Source organism: Uranotaenia lowii, chromosome 3 (genome assembly GCF_029784155.1).
Source record: "Uranotaenia lowii strain MFRU-FL chromosome 3, ASM2978415v1, whole genome shotgun sequence".
Lineage (NCBI taxonomy): Eukaryota > Metazoa > Arthropoda > Insecta > Diptera > Culicidae > Uranotaenia > Uranotaenia lowii.
Genome location: NC_073693.1, coordinates 143,978,563 through 144,005,163, shown reverse-complemented (window position 1 = coordinate 144,005,163; position 26,601 = coordinate 143,978,563). Strand labels below are relative to the sequence as shown.

Genomic DNA, 26,601 nt, shown 5'->3' with positions numbered 1-26,601 from the left:
TTCTAATCACAAAAAGTGATGGTATTTTTTTGATGGGGGTTTTGAAGTGTGATGCGATATTTGCCTTCCAGGCAATGGCTTTAATTTTTATACTTCTTTGAGCGTCTGTCAGTTGATTTGGAATAAAATATGGTAAATGAGAAACGTGTCTAGTGAAAAAATAGAAGTGCAAAACAAGTATGGGCAGCCATCATTTAGTTTTCCATTCCGCGACGTGTTCATTCATGAGCATGCATGAGAATCTACCGGCTTGCTGCGATTGATCGCGATAAATTTAGGTTCCAACTAATTGATGTGACCGATATGGCAGAAAAGAAAGAGCAGGGCATTGATTGATTAATGCGTGGGCGAGCAGGGGCCATTTTAAACTGAGAAATCAAGTGAAGGATGATGTTACCTTGGTTTGTCGATGGAGTTGAAAGTTTGGATTGTGTGCTACGCGGGAGTTTGTTACGGAAAATAGATTAATAATGGGTGATTTTGAAATCCGGTGGCGGCGATAGGAGAAATTATCATTTCATTTCCCCAAAAGCTGAGTTGGCGCTTGCAGAAAGGAAACCGGTGAGGAAATTCCATGTTGCTATTAAACTATTGCTGATCCACTCTTTTTTTCTATTTCTGCGATAGCTGATTTGGGCTCCCGTAGGGTACCACTGTAAAAAAAATTACAGCATTCAAGAAAAAAATGAGCATTGTTCTACATAAGGATTATTTATCGACTGAAATTAAATCGGATGAACAAGCGGAAAACATTGAAAGATGATTTAATGAAAAGTTGTCACGTATACCAAATATTATTATCGGATTATCTATTGTTTATAAAATAAAAAATTTTGTTGCCTTGAGCTTGGTCAATCAGCGCACACAGGGGTAAAATATGAAAAAGGCGATCAAAACTATTTTCCGCCAAAACTGTGCGTTTTAGACCTATAGTGTCTTCGAGACAAATAATCAACATTACAAGGGCTAAAAAATTAGTTTTTTGCAAAATTGATTAATCCGCCTAGTAGTGAGTTAGAAAAACTAACTTTTTTAATATCCATTTTAGAGCTGTATTGTCTGAGAAAAGTTTTTAGCTTGTACCAATTCTAGCAACTTTGCTAAAGAAGTCATAGCTGTAACATAAATCGTTTCAAAGTTATGACAATTTTTAGAAAAATAACACCAATTTTCAATTTTTTCAACATAACTTTTTTGCGCGTGATTTTTCATATAAAATATGTTCTAGAGAAATTTTGAAGTTTCAGACAAAACAGCTCTAAAATGGATATTAAAAAAGTTAATTTTTCTAAATCACTGCTAGGTGGATTAATCAATTTTTCAAAAAAGTAATTTTTTAGTCCATGTAATGCTGGTCATTTGTCTCGAAGACACTATATAGGTCTAAAACGCACAGTTTCGGCAGAAAATAGTTTTGATCGTCTTTTTCATGTTTTACCGCTGTGTGCAGCGGTCAAAATCACGGAAAATGAATAATAAAAAAAACCTGTTTGCGATGGGGGCAATCAGCGGACAAATTCACGAAAAAAAAAAATGAAAACCTGTAGTTGTTTAAATAAGTTTAGAGTTCGACGACACGGTAGCGATCATTCATTGAATGTTGGATTTCGTGCTATGTTTTGCAGTCGGAGTTATCCGTATAAAGTTAACTGAAAAGCGGTTAGCGTGTAGAAAACCGTCAGATTTTATACTGATTTGACAGATCGCACAAATTTCGCAGTTATGAGTGCGCAGTCCAATTTTTTGCGATGCGAATGGTATTAAATTTCCTATAATAGATTAGTGAACCTTCATATAAGAGAAGCGACATCTGATCCCTCTTAAAATAAAATGTGTGGCAACATCGCCGAAATCTTGGACAAAAAAATCCCCAGCACTGTTTTCTGGGTCAATGTTCAAGCTCTAAAGTGAACGCTCCTTCAATCCAACAAAACAACATTGAACTCGATGCCCGAAGGATCGCGATAAACGGTATGAATGACTTGAATTTCGTTAATCATTAGTTAGTTTTCTAACTAGGAACACGATTCACCAAAGCATTGAAAAAAATTGCACCTAATCATAAATTCATATGACCAGCTTAAAAATTATCTGTTTGAACTATAACAACAATCATAATACCTTCCTTGGTTGAGTTTTCAATAAGAAAGGTAAAAGCTCTGCGACAAAATGCTCGGATCGATTGGAATCGATTTTGACAGTTCTTTTGCTCGATTGGAATTTTGTGTTTCAGATGTCACTTCTCTTATATACAGGTTCACTATAATAGATTATTCACCGTACACAACTACTTTTTTTAACTTCTCATATACGATTTGTTACATTTTAACGACAACATAATTGAATTCGACCAGCATATAAAGTATCAAAGACGCATTTATCGCATCAAAAATCTTCGTCATGCCAAATTCGTTAATTCTCAGGCTATGGAAAAATGTGTTTTCAATAATGTAGGTTGTTTTTTGTTTTGTCTGGGATTTTAACGCTCGTAATTAATTCAATCTCAATGAATACTCAGAATAATAATATTTCATTCCGATGACTTCATGTTTTGTCCTCTCTTGCAAAATAATGATTTGAAGATTGATCCAAGAATTTACTTCTTAACTTTTCAATGAAATTAGTGAGTAAGAGTGAATTTTTTAACTGTGTTTACTGCTCCGGCTAGCCTACCGCACGGAAGGCTACCGTCGCGCGATTAGAAATTTTCCCAGTAACCGCAATATCTCTCTTTTACCCAGCTTTAGTAATATTAATCAGGTTATTGCCGCACTAAGAATGGGATACATGTATACGTTCCTCTCTCTTTCCTTTAATCACTTGATGGTGGCTCGTAGTTTTCGCTAATAGGGAAATTCATTCAAATCAAGTAGGCGACGATTGTGCTTCATTCGGGTCCTCATGTTGTTGGGGTGACCGAAGAGATGACTCAAATCTATTAAAAAAAAATCTAGTGGCACAACTACGGTAGGTAAAAGCATGTGAATCCATTCGCTATAGTTTCCCTCAGATGCGGGAAAAACGAAATGAAATAATTCAAGACTGGAAATTGATTTAGTTTATTTAGGGGACAATCTACATACAATATTTTGGGAACATTGATAAGGATCTTCATTTTTTAAACCAACCGGGACGCTAATTAGAGTCCCCCCGATGTGAGTTCAAGCCGCTCATGGTTTTGTATGGCTTGTGATGGAATATGTTTTTTTTTCTTAATTTTTCATGATGAAATAATATATTTATTCAATTTTCAGCTACCGACTTATACCGTATTTGTTTTCACCACCCGAAAGTGTTGCACCTTCCACGCTGAAAACGAGCATGAATCGAGTTTTGCACTCACCTTTGTTGGTGTGTGTGAAATCGGCAGTGTCAACAGAAAACATCAAGCTGTCAAAAATCCATTACAGCGATTACAGCTGGTATTTGTTTTCGTTTGACTTCGAAAATTGAAATCAAATTTACTTCAGTTGATCATTGTCTTGCAAGTAATATAAAAATTTTAGCATGAATTTATGTACTATGTTAAATTGTGAAAATTTCAGATTAATTTTATTAGAGGCTTGCTTGGTAGATTCGCCTCTGGCCCTGATGATAATAACTGCAATACCGGCTGATTCTGGGCGGTCTGCTGCTGGACTGCAGTTACCCCAGCTTGATGGTTCCGATATTTTGTCTTGAGAGTATCGTTTATTCCTCGCAAATCTCATCTTCTTCGTTCGAGTATTTCCGTTTCAGATTACAAATAAAAAATCGAAAACGGCGAACTCGGATCGCGAAAAAGTTTAATAACATACCGAAACGAACGAAATTCAAGCCCTTGTAGGGATGAATCATCCCGCAGGATGAAAATCCCGTATAAAAAAAGAAATTCAAGCCCCCAATGCGGGTGCAGTCTCGAACTGCCTTTTTTGAAGGGCAACGGGTTGGAATCCAGGACTTGACGCAACCGAGCATCGTCACCCTAAATAAAGCACAGTTCTTTCCCGATTTTCACGCACTCGGAGGCTTCAACGCTCGAAGCTGGCTTGTAGCAGAGTAGCTTAGAAGCAGCTTAACGCTTCTTGCTGCACGAGACCAACTTAAGGGACCCGCCCGAGCAAGAGAACTCTTCGGTTTGGGCGATTCCGTCAGATCTTTGGGTTGCAATTTTTGCACTCGGATTTGCTGCTCTTCTTCGGTATCTCCTGGAACCGATTGCAGCAAGCCTTCTGGGCACATTTCTTCTTGGGAGCGTCCGATCCGCATTTTCCATTTTTGCTTGAAGATGAAAACGAGTGACTCTTGGTAACTTTCCGGCTGCCTCCAGTTGCTTGAGGGCCGAGATTCGTTTGTTTGCTTTGGAACGTTTTCTCCGGATAAAGTTCTCCGCCTCTGCTGGAAACGGCACTGGTATTGAATCCGGAACAAGTTTCCGTAAATTAAGGAAAAACACAATGTGGAAATAGCTAGAACGCAATTTTTGCGGTATATAAATAAACAAGAACAGCTGATATTTGTTTACATCGGGAAGCACGTCCTGTCAAAAATCATGATAGTATTGGTGAGAGCGCCAGCAACACCGAATATTTTCAGAGTGTTCCACCGTCCACTTTATGGTGCACTACCAGTGGGCCACCATCCCTGAAAACGAGCATGAAAACAGCAAAAAGTGCACTACCGGTAGTGCCCCGGTGCACCACCACACGAAAACGAGTTCTCTATTAGACATTGCCGTAAATATGCACCTCATCACCGGATTCTATTTAGTCATAAATATTCATTCAGTTTTAGATATTCAGATTTACTTTGACGATATAACTTTCCTGAATTATTATTTGTAGGGTGTGGTCAGGTTTACTGTTCTTAGTTTCTTGTACTTTAACTGAATTTATCATTTTCGATACTTTGTTCAAATATTTTGCTTCGCTATGTTTTAATAGTTTAAAAATTGTTTATTTTAGATAAGATGGAAATAAAAATGGTTATGATACTGAACAAGGTTGGTTACATCTAAAGGTAAGCTTATAGTATTTTGAGGTAAGATGGGTATAAAGGTAAGGTTATCCTGTTGTATAACTATTTCATTTATTGACTATATTATATAAGAACGTTCAATCAGTTGCCAGCTGGGCAGGTATCTACACGCATGCGGAATACCTGTCAAAGATTTATAACACTGAAAATGTTATGAATTTTATACGGTTGCGAAACTGTTTGCTTGTTCTACAAATAAAACATACACATACACGACATACATTCATTACATGACAGTTCAAACGAAGCCATGGTGTCGGGTATGTGGTATTTTGCATTGAAGATTTGCCGAACTAATAATCTAAAGAATGCAATTTAGCGCATACGTTGGCGAAACTGCGGTGAATCCGTGCACCCATGGTGGATTATCTACATACATACATACACATAAAATTTTATGATAAAAAATATGCTCAGCAGAATTTTTTTTTAAATTATTCTATCCAATTCTGCAAAATGGCTTGTTAAGTAAGCATTGAAATACTGGCAAAAAAAATTAAACCAAAACCTTGTGAAATATTTTTTATTTCTGAATATTGACGAAAATTTCGAAAGTTTAATAAAAAATCCTGGGTGAACGATTTAAGATTTTTTATAACCATAAATCAGCCTACAACAAAGTTGCCGACAAAAAATATGAGTTCTCGATTGAAACAATGGGTGTCTAAAATGCTGTGATTTGACCCAAAAGGCCTTTGACGGTTGTCTGTGATGCTTTTTTTCAGAAATTTGAAAGAAAATTTATAACACATATCGATAAATTGATTTATTTCACTTATAACTCACATTACCGAAGTCATAATACAGCTTTAGAATGCTTATGAGGTAAATAGTTGGATACATTAAAATTGTCGTTTCAATCCAAATAAATAGGATAGGATTGAGGTGTATTTTCAAATATGTTTACGTTATAACGCGTCAAAGTTGTAAATATTTTTCGAAATGGTTGATGAATTTAAATACGATTTTGGACATTTTAACTGGATTGTTTTCGAAAACTTGATAATAACAAAATAGAGGCTATCTAAGAACTACTTTTTCGTAAAAAATATACTTTGATTTTCCTGTTTGCACAGCTAAACTTTTGTGTTTGATTGATTAAAAATATACAAGCGTTTAGGAAATAAATAATTTGATTTTATTTTTTGTTGTTATTAAACAACAGTTATTCTTAGCATTTACTGTTAATGATAAATTGAATCTTAATTTCTATGAACAGCAGAATATTTCCAAATTTGATTTCAACAAAATCTATTTACTATTGATCCTTTCGGCTTGTTACTACAGTGCCAGTGGATGCAATCTTAAAAGCATTTCTTCTGGACCAATGAAAATCCGTGTTTCATGTTACAAGATTCAATTATCGGATTAGCTTGATTTTTAAATATTTTATTTAAAAAAATACTCAATATTCGAGCAGTGAGCTAAAGAGCCACAGCTTCACATCCAATAAGCCACATGCGGCTCGCGAGCCGCAGGTTGCCGACATATGTCCTAGCCCGATCAGAAGAGAAAAACAAAATTATATCAAGACGAGATTCATCCATTTTTTTTTTCATATCAAAATGAGGTATCATTTTACACTTGTAGTATGTTATAATATTTCCAGATGCATTTCGAATACACTGTTAAGCAATAATTGCAAGCATGTTGGTTGGTCACTTTTTCTATCGTTTGCTACTACTTTGCAATCAGGAATAATTGAAGCGCTACAAACTCTCGTAATTGCAAAAACAAATTTAACAGTTAATTTGAATGACCCCTATTTTTGTCGCAAATACAGTGAATAGTTAATATGGACGACCTCTTTGGCCGAAACCTGACCCAAATTTTATTATTATTAATAACGTCAATATAAAAAATACTGAAAAGTTAATATGGACGACCTACTTTGTCGGCTCCTTACATCCTTCTATCTGATGTATAATAACGTAAAAAATGCAAAATCAGAAGGGGTGATCCGAAAATCTGAAATCATGAAATAACCTTTCTAATGCTATGCAAATTATTTTTAAATAATGAAAAATAAAAATGGGTTCTTAAGTTGAAGGATGCTTGGAATGGGTCCATTATATATGGTACCAATTTGGTTATTTTTGAGATTGTGTCTAGAGTTCATTGACAAATTTTTTTGCGCAGTATCGAGAAAAATCCAGAAAAGTCCCAGTGGGAGATCCAAAAACAGCTGGAAATCAACTATTCAAAGTTCACATGGTAAATCATTTAAGAAGCATAAGAGAACCAAATATTGAGTTAAAAGTTGAATGAAAGTGGAGATTTTTGATTCCATGAAGTGAGAGGAATGTGAGAGGTTTTTTTAAGCTCAATCCGATAATATGAATGAGGAAATGATAGCAAAATCAATTTTTTTTCTGAATGGTCTCTCAAGCTGACTTATAACTAGGCTTTTATTTATTTATTTATTTATTTATTTCGTCAATCAGTTGTAGACTACGTTTACAATTTACTCATACAAAAATTTTCTTAACCACTATTTTGTAAATGTCTTCTGTTTAACACTTTTCTTATTGCAGCTCTGGACATGGTTATGTCAATATGTACACAACATTGATTATAAGTTTTCATCATTTGGTTTACAGGTTTGTTGCTGGCGTACATGGTTCGTTGAGACTCAGCTTGAAATAAGTTTCTGGTTCTTAGCATGCGTGAGGGTGTGTAAAAGTTCAAGTTTTCTAACAAGTATTCTGATTTTACACGTTGGGAGATAATATCGTTAACAAAGGAAATCATAGCAACGTCTCTTCGTTTTTCAAGCGTTTCAATATTGATTAACATGCATCGTGCTTCATATGATGGAAGAATTAAAGTGGAACTCCAGCCCAGCTTTCTTAGTGCAAACAGTAGAAATTGTTTTTGAACCGATTCTATTCTTGTAACATGAGTGGGCTGATACGGGCACCAAACTACACTACAATATTCGAGTATAGATCTTACATACGATATGAAAAGTGTTTTTATTGTATAAGGGTCCTTAAAGTGATAACAGATTCTTTTGATAAACCCTAACATACTGAAAGCTTTATTAATAATCGTGTTAAAATGTTCAATAAAAGTTAGTTTGGTGTCCAGTATTACACCTAGGTCCCTAATTTTGTTACATCTTTCAATCTGCTGCTGCCCTAAAGTAAAATTAAAATCATGATGGTTCAGTTTTCTAGAGTAAGATATAATGTTGCACTTTTTAATATTGAGATCTAGCAGACTTTTTGCACACCAAGTGTAAAAAATATCAATATCATCCTGAAAAAGGCTTGACCTCACCTTATAACTAGGCTTGACCTCATTTCTACAAAGTAGAAAAGCTATCCACCGGTAAAATAAACAAAATACGGTGGTCAAATCGTGCGCAAAATATTGGGATTGCTTGTGGAGAGATATTTTGAAAAAAAATCGTACTGGACAACAAAACGAACTCTTTAGCGGTCACCTGGCAGGTTTCCAACCAGAAACTTTTCGTTGACAAGTCTCGCCTGTTTTTTTCCGAAGATAAACAAGAACAAAACAAATTTAAAAAAATGTATGTCTAGTACTTGAGGAGGCTAACGATCTGCGGAAATTGCAAACTACTCATTCTTTCATAACGATTGACAGGATGAATGGCTGAAAATACAAAGAAGACTGTCTCCAAATACGACCGTTTTCTGTTGATACTCTGTTTCAGTTGGATCTGGAATCATGTCATTACGCAAAAGCGGTGGTGGAGTGATAAAAAGTCAAATTAGTTGTTATTGTGCCGAAGAGGACAATCGGCTAAATATGTTATAACTTCGTCCAAATTGAAAATGTTGAGTTATTTTGAAGGTCAAGCTTCAGGAAACAGCAACCGTAATGAATATTTTTCTTAATTTGAAAAAGGTGGTTGATAGTATGCATTATAGATGACGCACGTGTTGCCCAAAAATTTAAATAGTAAATTTCTTCATCGGACTCTATCTCAAAAACAACTTTACATAACATCACAACAATTTGCGTAAGTAAACATTACATTACCAGAGAACTTCGCTGAAAATTTTATCAATCTCCATCCATGCATTCAACAGTTATTTACAAAACAAGGTGTTACAGTTTTTTCGAATACACTACCTACTTATTTCACTTTTACCAATTGGTTTGAACAAAAGTAATCATCGTGATTCAATTCAAGAGTTTAACTCTTCGTCGTTGTTGTCCCCGTGGGAAGTTTGTCATTTCGATATCATCACACAGATTTTAGTGTTTTTCAAAGATAAGTACAAGCATCTTAAGGTTTAATGTTTCTCAGTCTCGATCCGATTTGCTCACGTCGTCATTGCAAGAACCACTTACCAAAATTCTCTTCGTTGAATGAAAAGAAGCACTAGGTATCTACCATTTCGGAAAGCTGTGCTGCGTCCACGTGCTACGCAAACATGGCAGATACCTAGGTAGGTACATCTGTCGAGATAAGCCATATCGAGCAGCGGTAAAATTCCTTGTTTATTTCGTTCCTCTAGCAGATCCGCAACGGATTACTTGTTCCACACGATTCGGGATGGCGAATATGGATAGTTAATGCTTATCATGTCCCTACGGGGATTAACTTGTCAACTCCACGGTCTTTGCCGAGAAAAGTATTTACTAAATTGTTCGGGGGTTGTTTTTTTTATGTATTTGGCTGATTGTGTTTTATTTATTTTTCCTTAGCCATCGGTTTCATTTTGGTATTCATGAGCGCTTTGCATGAACAAATAGTGTTTTCCTACCGACTACTGTGAGCCATGAGCAAGAATAGTGCAGAGAAATCCAATAGCAATAAACTGGGTGTTAATATTTGATGATATTTAAAGCATCTATGAGAATTAACACCTCGGAACAAAGTTCGTTGTTTGACCTGGTTTGCTAACCGCAGTCGGAGCGTGAACAACAAAACTGTTGTCGTACCGATTTATGTGTGGCCAACACTTGTGAAGGGGGGAAATATGACCCACAGCCAGCTTCATCCACCCACATACTCCTAGGATGGGCGTTCGAGTTTTTCCCAAGCGAACCATATTTATGAATTTTTAATGATTCGATTTGCCGAACTCTAACCGGCTCCCAGGCTAGGTTTGTTCTATGAATGTGTTACACTGTAGAATGGCGCGGCAGGGCGTGCTAATCGATTGATTGATCGGTTCTCTGGTCCACCTGCTCACCGGACCAAGCAACAACCAGATTGGCCGACTGCTGCTGCTGTGGTCTGGTGTGGCGGTCATGTCTAGTCGGTTCCAGTAAAACTATTCCGGGCAGTGCCTCTTGTCAAATTAATAGTAAATGATGAGTACCTGAGCGATGAATGGTGTGGAAAACCAAACTCCAAACTGACCGAATGTTCAATATGTTATCGCTTTTGAGATCGACCTTCACGAGAATGCATTCGACCTATTGATATGGATTAATATTTTTTAATCCTTCTGCAATTCGATTACAAGTATATATACCATGTTATGCAACAGAAACAAGTATCAGAAACATTCTACTTGTTCTAACGTCAACAAGCAGCATTCCATCACAGTGTAAAGATGTTCCGTCAATCGATCGTTGTCCTGGCTTTGTTTGGAGCTGTTCTAGCTCTGGAGCATCACGGATTCGTCAGCGAAGTGAAACACGTTCCTTACAAATGGCTGGGAGGAATGATGCAACAGGATGGCTACAAAGGAGCAGTTGAGGTAACTCGAGTTTTATATTTCCAATTTACAACTGATTATTCATAGTCCCAATTTTTTAAAACAGGGTGGCCTGGGAGGAAGTCAACAGGGTGGTAAGGACTATTACGCCTATCCCAAGTACAAGTTCGAGTACGGTGTGAAGGACTATAAAACGGGAGATCACAAGAGCCAGTGGGAGATGCGTGATGGCGATGTCGTCAAGGGTGAATACACTCTGGATGAAGCTGATGGAACCAAACGGATTGTGTCCTACCGTGCCGATGATAAGCACGGGTTCGAAGCCAAGGTGCAGAACATCGGGCACCCCCATCAGCAAATGAAGAAGTTCACTTAGGTTGAGATACGTGAAAACAAATAATGGTGACCGATTCTCCGCTCAAACATGGTTTTTTCGATGGTCCTAAAATTAGTTTTAGTTGGACGAAACTTCTAATGAACAGCTGTGATCTTAATACTGCAAGCCATACACCATTTATCAATAAAAATATAGCAAATTGAAAGTTTTTTTTGGTTTTTATTAAAACTGGTATCTACAACATCTTTTTTGGTGGTATGAAGTGTATATACAAATGGGAATAGATAAAATAACAATACCAAAAATGCTCTAAGAATAAGAAAATTGATTTCTAAATCTATTTTCCTACTAAAGATCATCAAATAAACTCGAAATAATAATATTTTTTTTCAAATCAGAATTAATGTTTCAAATCGATGCTTTTTCTAGTTAGTCACATTAAAACTATTCTAAATGATGTTTCTTATTCTGAACTATAAATTTGATGTAAAATAAATTTAAAGCAGTCTGGTTTATAAAATTTAAAATCAATAGTTTAGGAGCACCAGAAAAAGAATACGAATCAAAATCTAATATATAAAGATGAGTTGGACTATATATGTTTGTTTGTTTGTATGCACCTTATACAAATCCACGCCGCTTAACCGACAAGCCTGAAATTTGGTACAATTATGTGTTTGAACCATGGTAAGGTTTTAGTAATAGTTTTGAGCCCCTCCCACATAAGAAAAGGGACCCTCCCATACAACTTTCGGTTTTATTCACACGAATTAAAAGTCATGGCACCCATTTGTCAACCGATTTTCGTTTCCTTTGGCGGGATTGTTTTCACAATCACCATGGACCGGGCGTAAGAAACGACCATCCACAGTTCACGTGTACTGGAAAGCGAATCAAAGCTTGCTGAGCGTTAAAGATTTGAAAGGGGAAATTTTGGCGGGTGTTTTTTGTACCTCCTACTGCTGAAAGCACGTGGTACCGGTAGACACGAGAATTTTGGATGCAATAATGAGCTAACATTTCGGATTGAAAAATACAACTAACCTGTAAAGTATGTATTGACTTGAATTGTAGTGGTTTTCTAAGTACTCCTTACCACTACTGCTGCAGGGCTTTGGAGTCTATAAGAATATACAGTGTGTGAAGTATGGATGAAGTAATTTATCTTCATTATGAATTTGGATTGAGTGCTGAAAACATATTAAGTAATTTTCTTAAAATCAAGCTTTTTAGAACCAACCATTTTCGTATTTTTAGAATTCCTCATAGAGAAAGATAAAATAATTAAATTCAGAGTTATAAGTTGAGAGCTGTGATGTCAACGCTTTGAAAGCCGTCTCAAAAATTTAACGTGCATTATCTGGAAAAACTAAATCCAACGCAAGAAACTTTATTTGAAATTAAGTATGAGGTTTTAAGTTTTATACAATTCAATTTTGTCGGTCAATCTATGATTTTTGTAAAAATGTTGATCATCAATGTGTTCAATTTTACCATCCAATTATGCGAAAACTTAAACCGTTAAGTACTGCGAATTCAATCAAATTATTTCAAATTTTTTTTACTTTATCACTCTTCACAATAATTAATGAGATTTTTTTTCCAAGAATGTAAAAATTAAAAAAAAAATCCTTTGTTATAACATTATAAAATGGGCGATTTGGGTTCCGAAATAATTTCTTTTAGATCACTTGGAACTTGGAACTTGGAACATTTAAGAAAAACTAATCATAAAACAGTGTGGGAAAAACAACGAAAAGTACACATCCATTTGAAAACATGCAAAATGAGTCTTCAACAAGTTAAAAAAACCAAATACAAACACATACAGGATCTCAATGAAACTTAATGTTTCCTCGAAAAGATTCCTTTTACTTAATTCTAAGCGTACATCTTTCGAGTATATGATGGCTAGCATCTCACAAATGCTTAAACCACTAAACCACAAAAGTTTACTGTGTATGCCGTGACTTGGATTCGAACTCATGGCCGTTGGCTTGGAAGACTTGAAGGCCACGAGCTGCGGCAAGTTTCGGAAGCCTTCTTAGAATTTTTTGGACAAATTTAACTTGAATATAGCATACGGGGGAGCATTTGGCATATAGCGTCCGAAGAGATCATCTCCAAAAGAGATTTTATTAGATGGGGGGTGGGAAAGATAAAAATATAGTTTAACACGTTCGTCGCCACGTCATCCATATTTGGCAGACGGGTGTATTTCCTGGGGGGCCCCGTCACATCAAAAAGCAGGTGACGCTCTCTTACTTGAGTTTACCGCTCAGCTTCGCCACACGTTTCAAATATGGGAGTTCTCCCTCTTTGCTTTCTCTCTCTGAAAATTTCTTTGGGCCCGGCGAGCAAAACTACCAAAATGAGCGTGGCGACGAACGTGTTAATCATTTGAAGAAGAAAAAGAAGAAGGCCAAAGCTATTCAAGCTTCCTTCAAGAAAAGGTGGGTATAGAATGTTTTTCGTGATGAAATAAAAAAACATTCATGGTAAATTATTTTTAATTTCTATGAATACGAACCTCATAACTATAAGTATTTCAAAAATATGAAAAAGGGAAACACAGTAAATATTCTCATTCAAAACTTGAAAAACACTAACAAAACTTCTAAAGCTTACACACATGGCACAACATGGGTAAAATTTTCTCATAATAAATATATAAAACATATTGAATACAAAGCTACCAAAATTTCGTGAAGTCAAACGACTCATTTTGATTTATATTTTATGAAATTAATTTGCGGCTTTATCGGTGAGGGTTAAAGAGTTGAAATGAAAGACAGATAGAATATCACTAATCGTACTTCCACAGCCAGAACTTATGTCTGATCCCAAAGAATAATAAAAATTTTTATTATTCTTCTTGTCTTTGTTCATGCTTTCTATTATATTAACATAAAAATATTAAAATAATCGAAAACATAAATTGGTTGGGCCTACCATGGAGCAGAGAACGCAGAGACAACCGGAACACAGGAACAGGAAGAAACGTGGACCACCAGTACCATACGTTTCGAATGGACAGTATCGTTGGAAGCATGCTAAGAAAAATGCTCCTTGATGAGTAGACTACGCGTCATGTAAATTAACTTTATCAATCACCAGGTCCTTTCTTCAGCGGTTGGAAATGATTTATTTTATACACAGAAATCACAAAACTTGAACAGAAGCGTTTTGAAGAGTTTGATGAAATAAAAAAGGAGATTAAGATTCTAAGGTTATTTTTCTAAGAAGAACTGTTTTGGATTTCAGTGTACAATCATTTCTGGTCATCGACCAAGGATAAAGCGCCTTTACTCGCTCTTGGAAATAAAAAAGAGAATAAAAAATATTAGCAGAACATGAAACCTTTCGAGATCTGTTTAGAACTCGAAAGATTTTTCAAAAATTTCACCCTTATTATCAACTAATTGGAACCCGTTTAAAGTTGGCCATCAATCATAAGCTGTTTAAACCATGAACATTATAATCTGAAATGTCTGGCTTCCTTCATGTATGTTAGATTTTTTTATTTGTAGAGGAATTGTAACAATTTTCCAGAATATTTTTTAAATGTTAGTCTTGAATAATTTAAAAAATAATTTTCCTTTCAAAAAACTAAGTATAACTTAATTATATATACTTATCTTTGCGCAGCAACTCCCAATTAGGCGTTCGGAATGAAAGTTAAAAGCTTTCCATTCGTTGCTCTAGAGAAATCCGAAAACGTGTAAAAAGTTTTGTGAATCTTCATATATTTCTCGCTCAGTGGCAGATAGAATTTATCACAGTAAAAAGTTTTTAAGTAAAATGAAACAATCTCACTCAATTCAACTTATCTTTCCTGGTTGCTAAGCGCTCTCTCTGCGAAATTGTTGTCGCATCTGGTAACTGCAGCTCCATTCCACAGACAACATTATTCCAAAATAAGCTATGCAAAAACCATCATAGCTAGCTATGTAAAAAAGCAACGAAAAAAAAACTCCCAATGTTTTAAAATCACTTGTTATTTTCGTTGATTTATCATTAAAAGCACAATTCAAACACCACCGCTATGTGCTGTTGGTTCTTCACATTAAAAACACATTTTTTGCCAACCATTTGAAACTTTCCAGAGATAACAGGGAGAGATCTTGGAAGCAAATCACTAGACATGATTAATCACTTTCCTCACAACATTATTCTCGGAACACAACTTTCATGTTGTGGAATTGTTTTATAATCTGCACAACTTTTTCTCCATTTTACTTGTATTTACAAAAATTGCAACCATTGATTTATATGTCTTCACTGATGTATTTCATGACTAACCATCACGACTTTTCCATCCAAAATACGATGTATTTTTATTCTTTTCCCACACTCGTTTTTCAACCGGGAAGGAAACGTTTTCTGCTCACATAATTACTCCGAGAAAGATTCTTTTTCCAAGGAAAATTCCACCAAAACTTCCAGCGGAAACTGGATCTGTACCGGTCCAGCTTCATTTTGATATCACATTATAACACATTTTCTTAACTTTCGCAAAGAAATTGATAATTATTGTAAAATATTGGAGACGAAAAAAAAAAAACACGTGCCTGAGGGTTAAAGAGTTGAAATGAAAGACAGATAGAATATCAGAAGAAAATTCTAAGGTGGTGAAAAGAGCGAAGAGCATTTGAAATAGAAGCTTGACCACATACTAAATTCTTTGTCCCACACCAATTAACTGTATTGAAGAAGTAGTACCCAATAGAGAAGGCACTACGTTTTTCGATACAGTTAATTATGGATGGTTCGACCGCCATGTGAATGCACATGTGTCGAACGGACGACACATGTTTGGGCCAAAAGTTTGGGATCACCCACTAAAAAACATGCAAATTTTGATCGTTCATATCTCAGCCATCTTAGGACATATTGGAAATCTTCTGATCTCATTTGAAAGATAATGAGCAATAGCTATTTCGGAGGTGTTTTGCTCAGAAATAATGTTTTAGTTTTGCACCTAAAACTTAACCTAAAGTTAGAACATTTTCAAGAAGTCGCACTCAATATTCAAAGCCGATCATCTCGCGAAAGGGTGAACCAAATTTCAAATTTGAGTTACATTAGAATCCGTATTCTATACTTCTCAAAACACAATCAAAAAATTTTGTGCAAAAATTTAAGAATGTACTTTTAATTAATAAAATAGGCACTTGGGTTGTCGTCCAAAAGTTTGGGATCACCCCTAGTATGGTGTAGTTCGGGATCATTCTTTTGAAAACATGCAAATTTATCTCATTCATATCTTTCTCATCTAACATCGTATTGCAGATCTGAAGGGTGCATTTGAAAGCTTAGGAGTTGTTGTTTTTTTATAAACTCATTCAAAAATTATATTTTAAAGTGATAACCATACAAAATTCACCTGAAATTAATTGTTTTTTGAAAATTCACACTTATGATTCTGAATTTTTTATGGTAAAGAATTTAAAATACAATTTTTGAATGAATTTATGAAAAAACAACAATTCCTTTAGATTCAGAGTTATAAGTTGAAGGCTACGATTGCAACGCTTTGATAGCCGTCGGGAAATTAAAACGAGGGATTTGAAAATTGATTATATAATTAAATCTTTAGTTTTTAGATTAATACAATTAATTTTCATTGGTCAATTTATAACTTTTGAGTTATTATTGGTCATCAATGTGTTCAATTCTACCATCCAATTTTGAGAAAACTAATTGTACAGCCGTGCATTACTACGATTTCGAAGAAGTAGAATCTAAAATTCTTTGCAGTGGTCACTCTTAACAATAATTATTGGGATAATTGTTTCCAAGAATAGAAAAATTTAAATAGAGCTAAAAAACCTTTATCATAATATTATAAAATGAGCGATTTCAGTTCCGAGATTATTTGTTCTTGATTACTTAAATAACTATTTGTAAACATTCAATTTAATTAAAACTGATCATAAGATAGTGTGCAAATAAACAGCAAAAAAACACACAATTACAATGCAAAGTGAGTCTTCAACAAGGTTCTGAAGTCTTATTAGAAATTTCTAAGTAAATAAAACCTACGGGGTACATCTTGAAAAGTGGAATAATCTCCAAAAGAGATTTGTATTGAATGGGGGATGAGTTTGATAAAAAAAAAAACAGTTTTATCATTTTAAGATAAAAATATCTATTCAAGCTTTCTAAAAAATGATGGGTAAAAATAATGTCTTTCGAGATGGGATTTCATTCATGGGAAATCATTTAAAATTTCTATTAATGAAAACCTAAAATCTATACGTTTTCCAATAACATGAAAACGATAAACACAGTTTATAATCTCATTAAATAATTCAAAAAGACTAAAATTTCATGACCAAAAATCGGTCAAATTTCTAAAGCTTCTAAAATTTAGAAAAGTCAAACGACTCATTTCGATTAATTTTTTCTACATGAACCCGAGCAAGGCCGGGTAAAATCAGCTAGTTACTAATAAATTATAATTCAGCGGTAAAAACAGGAATTAGAAAAAATGTTTAATCTCGAATTGATATGTGAATTCTCGATCGGGAAATAATTTTTCATTTATAATTTAAGAGAATTTATTCAAAACACATACTTTAAGGATGTTTGATTTTTATTTTGAAAATGAAGAAAATAATAAATTACAATCCAAGTGGTTAAAGTCAGAGATGAATTAGTTTTTATATTCATTTTTTCGAAGTTATAAAAAAACAATGCTAAGCTATTGAAAATTTAGATTTATACGATTTAAAAAAAATGTTTTCTGAATACAACATTGAGATTTGAAGAACAAAAGCATGCTTATTTAAAAAAAATGCAATAATCCAAATAGTAGGACCATAAAATTTCGTGAATTTATTTAAACAATAATACCAAATATAGGGATGAAATATATAAGTTTTCAAACACTTGAGACACATTCCACCGTGACGTGGAATTACCAAATTAAAGTTGTTTTTCTTATGATCGATTACTTTTGTGACGTGAATTTACGCTAGAATTGACTATTTTTGACTTCAGTACACACCTGATACCACTTTGATTTCTTGTTCTCTCTGTGGAAGTAGAATATCGGTGTTTTTAAACGAGTTGTAGAAAAAACATTTACCCACAATTTGATGTTCGTAGCATTTCGATTAAAAACAACGAACGAAGTTATGCTTATTTGAAGTTGTGACGTGAATTCACTCAGTTTAAACAGAAGAGGGTAGTTGAATGAATTCACGTCACAGAATTTCAAGTTATTCTGAACCATTCTTCAGAGCCTTGAATCTTCATGAGCACTTTTAAAAACGATATTTGGTTGTTGCGACTTTTACAATCATAAATTTTCAATGTCTACACCTGTCTCTTTCCTTTTTTTAGATTGGCACTTGAATAGCAACAAATTGAGGGATCATATGTTAAAATTACTACTGTTTCTCACTGTTTGTATTTAAAAATTCAGCTAAAACAATTTTAAGATTTTATTTTTGTGGTGGTGTGGTTTTCCATATCTTGTATAATTGATAAAAATTTTAATATTGTTTTATATTTTCATATGTTAGCATATTATTTTACTATTTAAATTTCAATATCCTGCTAAGTTAACTTCTTGGAATGAAAGCTGCAACTTGAGTTTTTACAAAGAAGAGAATATCAAAAATAATTTTCTCAAAACCTGATCTACATTTTTATTTCCAAGCATTTATTGATATCAGAAATTAAGAATATGAATTTATATTTTCACTAACTGACCTGGTGGGCTTTGCTTTGTTAAAATTATTATAATTCAAATTAAATTGTCCTGAGTCTCAACGTAACTTGAAGATTTGTAGCATTGATAACACTGACTAGACACCTAGAACAAAAATTCGATCTTTTTATGGTTTATTTTTATTGTCAAATTTTGCAGATTCGCAATACCGTCGGTAGGCGGCAAACCTACCATTTTTCGAATACAAATGCCCTGTAGGAAAAAACGTACTTGTTTAACCCGATTTTATCGTATGAATTGCCTATTAATTTTGAAAGTTGGGTGGCTTTTTCTAACTGGGATAGCATTTCTTCAAATCGATCGATGCGCACTCTGAAATCGATATTGCGTACTCTAGGAAAAATTATCCAACAAACGAAATCGAGTGTTCAGTCAGTATGGTCAGTGGTGTAGGATAGAGCCACCCTTTAGGGAAAATAGAAAGGATCTCAAATTTAATAAATAAACCCATTAAATAAAAAAAAAATCGCTCCTTTTTGAAGCGGGTGGAGTATTCAACTATAGGCAATTTTAAACATGATCAAAACGTTTGTTAAACTTTGAGGTTTGGAGGTTTGAAAGTATTATAGAAACCATATACAATCTTCAAAATGGCTACACACCAAGTTTCGAGTTGACCGGTTAAGTAGCTCCTGAGAATTGTTCTAGTTGTGTAAAATTTTTAATAATTTTGTATGAGAGCCCCTTTCTATCAAATCAGAGGGGTTTGTAAGTAGTAAAGAAACCATCTCCGGCCCCATAAACCCCTCAGATACAAATTTTCACGATGATCGGTTCAGTAGTTTCCGAGTCTATAGGGAACAGACAGACAGTCAAACATTCATTTTTATATATTAAGATTACAAACTTAAAAACCAAATCAAATAAATTATGTTCGATTTGTAGCAATCCGACCATTTGGAGGGTCAAAACAGCTTTCAGAGCATATTCCCTCCAAAAAATTTTACAAAAATTCAAATTTTGTGACGTGAATTCACTCGCACTGTTGCAACTCAGCTATGTAGGTTCCAACCAATTTTTTTTTAAAATTTAGTGTTTTAGAATCGTGTTATCATTTTCAAAGAAGATCTCATTTTTTATGAAAATGTCAAAGTTTTCTCGTAAAGTTAAATAGTTTCCTTTTTTGTGACGTGGATTTTTTTGGCTCAAAACGTATTAAAAAAAATTCCAAAACAGACTAATCCATATATCTTAAAAAATTATTTTGGAAAAGTTGTCAAAATGACCGGCTTTTCCAAAAAAGAAATTGATATTCAAAATCATATAAAACATGTTTAGCATTTTTTTCTGTTGGTTTTGTGTGATTTGAATTATCAAAATTATGGAGAAGTTGAAGATTTTTTTTAAAAGCGAACGGATAAAAATCACTCTTTTGGCGGTACAAGCGCGTGGCCTTGTGTCTTGAGAGAAAAAAAAATCAAAATTCTTACTAAAAACTTAATTTTAAAATTAATTTGATATCTCCAGGGAACAGCATTTTTGGTTTCTATTTATTAATGACTGATTCAGATGAGTTTTGGTTCCTTATCTCGAATCTTTTGTCGGATTTAGTCTTTCATCTCTTGTTTTGTTGATTTAGATTTTCTAATTTTAAAAATGATTCAGATAAAGGTGAAATCAATCACCAATCATATCTGATGGAAAAAACCTACAAGAAAAACAACATCTTAAACTGACTTTGTTTGGTTTTAAGCTTAGATATTCTTATATCAGAAATACAATGATTTAAAAAGTAAAATTCTACATTTTAATATTAAAAGTTGTTCTGCAATTACATAACAAAGATTCAAAAAAGCTTTTATTTCATTTGCCAAATTTTTTGAATACGTCAAACGATGTGACTTTTGCTAAAAACAATTTCCAGTATTCAATTTGGTTCATATTTTTTGGTTTTAATTTTTTTTTTTTCAAAATACGTATTTTAAAGAACAGGGAAAAGTAAACAAAAAAAAATTATTATTTTTTTCGGTAGAGGTCGAAATTTCTTGCCGTCTTTGAGAAATTTGATAACTTTCAATTGAATAAATAAACCTTTTTTTCGAAACTTTTGTTATGTTTACAGTTTTGTTCAAAAAAGTTAAAAAATATCTTGAAATTTTTTTCCCTATTTTGTAAAGTCATTTAAAACATGAAACCTGATAGAAAAAAATTAATTAAATATTTGGATTCCGGACACCCTTATTAATTTAAATATTTTCATAAATTCTTGGCACCTTGGGAAATTTGATTTTGTTTGTCTTGTAAAATTTATGAAAACCCTTATTAATGTAAAGTTGAGCATTTAGAAGCATAACAATCACTAAAATTGTTCTAAAAAAATCAATTGATCATAAAATTTGTAGAGACATAAATGATTTTTCTATAATCAAAGTGATAGGCTATAAAAAAAACGAACACACCCATATAGGATCTCAGTGGAATTTCATGTTTCTTTGAAGAGATCTAAATGCTATTTAACTCTAGGCGTACTCCTTTCAATAATATAATGGCTAGCATCTTACAAATGCTGAAGCCACCAGCCCATAGAAAAAGTACAATGAATGATTGTACTCCATTTACCCGAAAACCATTGCCCAGAATGAAAAATCCCCAGAATTCCAATCGCCAGAAAGAACCATTCCCCAGATTTTTTTTCCCCAGACGATCCATTCCCCAGAAAAATTTTCGCCAGAATGTACCATTTCCCAGAAATTTTTTCACCAGAATGAACCATGTACCAGAATTTTTTTCGCAAGAAGGACCATTTCCCAGAAAATTGAAAACATTTATCCTTACTAGAAATTATTTAAAAAAAAGGAATTGTTACAAAAAAAATGGGGTTCAACGAGGATGAAGGGGCTGAGGCGGCACAAAGCCGCCGAAGCTCCCAAATCCGAGGAGGCCGCCGACCCGCCGTCGGAAGCGGCGGCCCTAAGCCATTGGTCTAGGTCTGCCGGGGCTTCCTAGGTCTGCGTGAAAGCTAGGGGTGATCCCTTAGCCCCGTCCGCCACGCGACAGCGTGAAGGACAAAACGTCTTTCAAGTTCGAACGCGCAGCGTGAGGAGTCGGATACCAAAACGGTTTTTAAAGGACCATGGTAAGCATTGAATCAATTAAAGTACCCAAACCATAAACAAAGCACAATATTGGTTCTAAAATAAACTTAGTTGGAAAATTTCAAAATCATTTTGAAAAAATTAATTTCGAATCATATGAAATATTCAAGAATTCATAAGAAAAAAAAACAAATAAAAATACTAGGGGAAAAAATCTGGGATTTGTGCCATTCTGGTAAATGTTCCATTCTGGGGAAAAAAATTCTGGGAAATGGTCCATTCTGGGAAAAAAATTTCTGGTAAATGGTGCATTCTGGGGAATTTTTTTCTGGGAAATGGTTCATTCTGGGGTTTGATTTCGGGTATTTATCATTCTGGGAAAAATTCATTCTGGGCAATGGTTTTCGGTTAAATGGGATACAATCCAATGCATGCCGTGACCAGGACTCGATCTCATGACCTCTGGCTTAGAAAACTGAAACGCTATTCTTATGGCCACGGTCGGCGGCTTTAAGGAATAGATATAACTTTTTTTTATAAAGGCCTGGCACATGGCTCCCAGCTTACACTTCTTGAAGAAAACCCATTCTAAAGGCGAGATAGGGTTTTGAGTGTCAAAATTTGAATTTCAAAACAACAGTCCGATGGAATTGCTACTCAATACTTACAATTCGTAGTTTCAATTCAATGTAGTGTCGTAAAATAAAATGTACAAGGTTTAAAAAGATTTAGGGTTGAATTTCGCCGGAGGCGAGCTAATTTTCTGACATGTTTGTTAATACTTATTTTTAAATAACTTCTTCGGAAGATTCATATCTTGAACTGAAAATTTTACTTGGGAAAAATCTCCATGGGGGACTTGAACCCACATCTTGCGCTTCTCCGGGGTTCATGTATTATCATTCTACTGTAGGAGACAAACTGAAGTACATATGAAAGTTTTACTGGTCGTGTGTCGAATGAAGGGAATCGTTCTCCCATAAGAACATCATCATATCCGTTGTTTATTTCCATTTCAATTATTACATCTTACGGTAGTTGGATTCATGTTTGGACATTTTAGCACGATTAGATTTGCTTTCCTTTCTCATATACTGCACAGGTTGTCAGTTATGATGAGAATTGATGTGTTTGCCGTATTTGGGTATCCAGCCAAGAACGCGAAGAGATGAGATAAAAGAATTGCAGAAAATTAAAAAAAAAACAAGGATTTGAAAAGCCTGTGTTGAGAATGGATTTAAGAATGAAGAAGAAGGATATTTGGAAAAATAAACAAAAGCTTTTGCATAAATTGGAAAATCGTATAAAGATGATAAATTTTTGGTAAATAAAATCTTGTCGATGTGTAAAAAGTTTCAATTGATAATAGAGGTGATAAGAAATGTAGAGATGAGATGAAGGATATGCAGAAGATAAATCAAAATCAATATATCATCATCATATCAAATAAAATAAATTTCTATGACAACGTTTGTTATTTCTTGAGTGAATTGAGATCGTAGAGTGATTGTTAGAATAAGCACAAAGAGCGCGGATTTTAAAAGCTGCTGCTAATTGATTGATTTGATTTGGCATTCCGATTGAAAGATGAATTGGCTTAGGAAGCGCAGATTTTTCAGGCTGCTGCTGCTGATTATTTGTTATGAATTGGCCTCCTGGTGGAAAAAAGATGAATTGGTTTAGGAAGCGCAGATTTTTCAGACCGCTGCTGCTGATTGATTTGGCATTCCGGTGGAAAGCTATGGATTGGCTTTGGAAGAACCAATTAAAGACTGCTTCTGATTGATTGATTTGGTGAAAAATATGGATTGGCTTACAAAGCGCAGATTTTTAGGCTGCTGATGCTGCTTTTTGTTTTGATTTGGCTTTCTGGTGTATACAGACGAATTTTCTTTAGTGCAGATTTTTCAGGCTGCTGCTGCGGACTATTGTTCTGATTTGCCCTTTCGGTAGAAAAAATGGATTGACTTAGGAAGCCCAGATTTTCAAGCTATTGCTGCTCATTATTGTTGTCATTTGGCCTTCCGGTGGGAAAATACGGATTGGCTTTGAAAGCAAAGATTTTTAAGGCTGCTGCTGTGGATTGTTTGTTTTGTTTTGATCTTCCGGTGGAAAAAGACGGTTTGGCTTAGGAAGCGCAGATTTTCAAGGCTACTGCTGTTCATTGTTTGTGGTGATTTGGCCTTCTGGTGAAAAAATACGGGATTGGTTTGGGAAGTCCAGATTTTTAAGGCTGCTGCGGCTGCTTCAATTTTTGCAAAACTATAGCACCTGATGACTCCAACTTTCTATAAACCCTAACTTTTTTCGCAAATGATACTGAATTTGATGAAGATAATTTCATCAAAAGACTTTCAAGGCTCTCAAATCAATATTTTTTTGTTTGGACGTTATCACTATTTTCTCGCTTCTCCCACCGCGTTGCCGTCTTCGGCAAAGATGTAGCCATAGAATTTTTCAGCAAGCTTCAAATATTCATTGCTTATTAAAAAAACGAAAAAAACGTTTTCCGAACAAACTTTTTCGTTTTTCCATAAAAAATTTTAAATAAAAATTTAAAAAATCTGCAAAAAATTCTGTCGTTTGTTTTTACCAATAATTTGAAATTCGTGAAAAGTTGAAACTCGACACATCCTTATGTATACGCAAATTTCACAAGGATTGAATACCAATATAAAAACACAAAGATTCATCTCAATTTATCAAAATATTGGTTTTCGTATTCGCCTTAGTAAGTGAATAATGTTATTATCAGTTTACTTTATTTTGTTTTGAATTTTTTAAACCCCAAAGTCAACCTAAGAAGCCCCTCTTAAATTAACACATTAGTTCCAATTAGGCGTACACAAAATGGTACCTCCCGAAACTAGCAAAGCACATCCTGAAGCGCTTCCTGAGCAGGTAACGATGCCACCGATTTGTCCTCATCCGAAGCTATTCAAAACTGCTCATCAGCCGAGCCAGAAATTCCGATACCGGTCGTCGGCATTCCTCCATTCACTCAGGGCTCCGGTAAGCCAGCTCGTTCAGTTCATAGATTAACTTTCCAAGCAGCTTTAGGAACCAACCAGGATGACAAAGATGCTGATGATGATGATGATGAAGCCAAGTATCACGGCTATGATGATGATGATGACGGTGTAATTCAAATCTCAATTTAACTGCACGCAGATAGATTCTTGAATGAGACCGCAGCTTCGGGATCGGAATAATGGTGTTTGATGAGAGCGAGAATGTTCAGTGTTCAGTTCATCGTCAAGTGAACATGCAAAACCAAAGCTTTCCACCCACACCGATGCCAAGCAAAGCCAAGCCAAACCAAACCAAACTACATAAATGGCAAGCACAGGAGCAGATAATGGGGAAATTCTTATGTTTCCCGAAGGAATATTTGCAATCAAAATAGAACGTGTGGTGTTTTGTTTAGTTTAGCGAAAAGAGCACACACATATAGGCTCCACTTGGCGGTAAGCGTCTGCTAATGTTATTCGAGGGAATCATAAATGAGTTGTCTAGCTTCCGAGGGTGATTCCGGTCGTTTATGAAGTCGTTAAACGATTTTTTTTTTATTTTACTCAAAGAAAAAAATTTCTATATAAAATGTTAAAACTTTTTATTTTTCTTCCATTTAGTTTAGTTTAAGGTGCTATGATGTTCAATTTGTGTTTCATTTAGAGTGAAAAAAACTTCACGATCCTGCCCAAAAATTTTGGTCAATGAATTAATTCATTACACGCTATCTCAAAAACTTATTGACAGATCGCCACACAATTTGCACATGTGAACATTACATTACTATGTAGTATCAGTTGAAATTTGATGATATCATTTAAATTTCACTTATCTACTCGATGAAAATAATGAAACTTTGTCGAGCTGTCGAAGCTCGACGTTCAACTGCTGGGGTTACCAGCGGACGAAAAGAGCGCAGGGTCAGATTTGTCGTCGATCATGGCGCCACCCAGCACATGGTTCAGGATGAAGGACTTCTACAGGACGTCAGAGACCTTGCCGAGCCCGTCATCATCAATCATAAATCAATAAAACCCATAATACTCTACAACGTTCTTTTTATACCCGAACTGGGAGAGAATTTACTCTCAGTTCGAAAATGCACCGAAAACGGGAAAAAGGTGATTTTGCTGGGCAACCAAGTTTGGTTCGAGTATTCTGGGGAGGTGTTTGCTGAAGGAAAAATCGTTGACAGCTTGTATTGTCTTGATTTTCTGTGGTCTGATCAGTCTCATCGGAAAGCGCTGCTTGGAAGCCATACGACGACACAAAAATGGCATATGAGGCTAGGTCATCTTGGTCTCGCGTTAGTACAGCAGCTGGTTCGCGACAAAATGGCAGAGGGTATCTGTCATTTACCAGCCAAAATTGAAAACCAAGCTGTCTGCGAAAGCTGCATGGCAGGAAAGCAGACAGCCAACAAGTTCAACAATGCAAAGCTACCTCGATCGGTTAGACCACTCGAGCTTGTGCACTCCGACGTTTGTGGGTACATGGAGGTGCCGACGTTTGACAGATTCCGCTATTTTGCCACCTTCATCGACGACTATACCCAATGTGGTGGAAAGAAGGTGATGAAGAAACACGCACACTAATACAGAACTCGTCATTCAAGAAGTAAAAAGGTAAACAAAGCCTACGTCACTTGCCAGGATGTATCCTAGGCGAGAATCGTAAACAGCAGTTGGCAATGATTTTTTTCTCTATAGTTTTCGCTGTTGGTTGTTTGTTTGGAAATGCAACTGACGTCACAAATTGTCATGGTTTCAATGTTTACTAAAAAAAACTTTTACTAACACTTAGCACGGGATTTCC

The 26,601-nt window shown here is 34.9% G+C and overlaps 2 protein-coding genes across 10 annotated transcripts in view; both read left to right on the top strand.

Annotated features, from left to right (window-relative positions):
* The window catches only part of LOC129751837 (protein alan shepard), an 873,165-nt gene that overhangs the window by 70,658 nt on the left and 775,906 nt on the right, over nucleotides 1–26,601 (top strand). The window lies entirely within an intron of this gene.
* LOC129751850 (cuticle protein 19-like) lies at nucleotides 10,530–11,157 on the top strand. Its single transcript, XM_055747600.1, has 2 exons — nucleotides 10,530–10,703; nucleotides 10,768–11,157. The coding sequence occupies exons 1-2, from the start codon at nucleotides 10,557–10,559 to the stop codon at nucleotides 11,035–11,037; spliced, it is 417 nt and encodes a 138-aa protein (XP_055603575.1). The 5' UTR covers nucleotides 10,530–10,556; the 3' UTR covers nucleotides 11,038–11,157.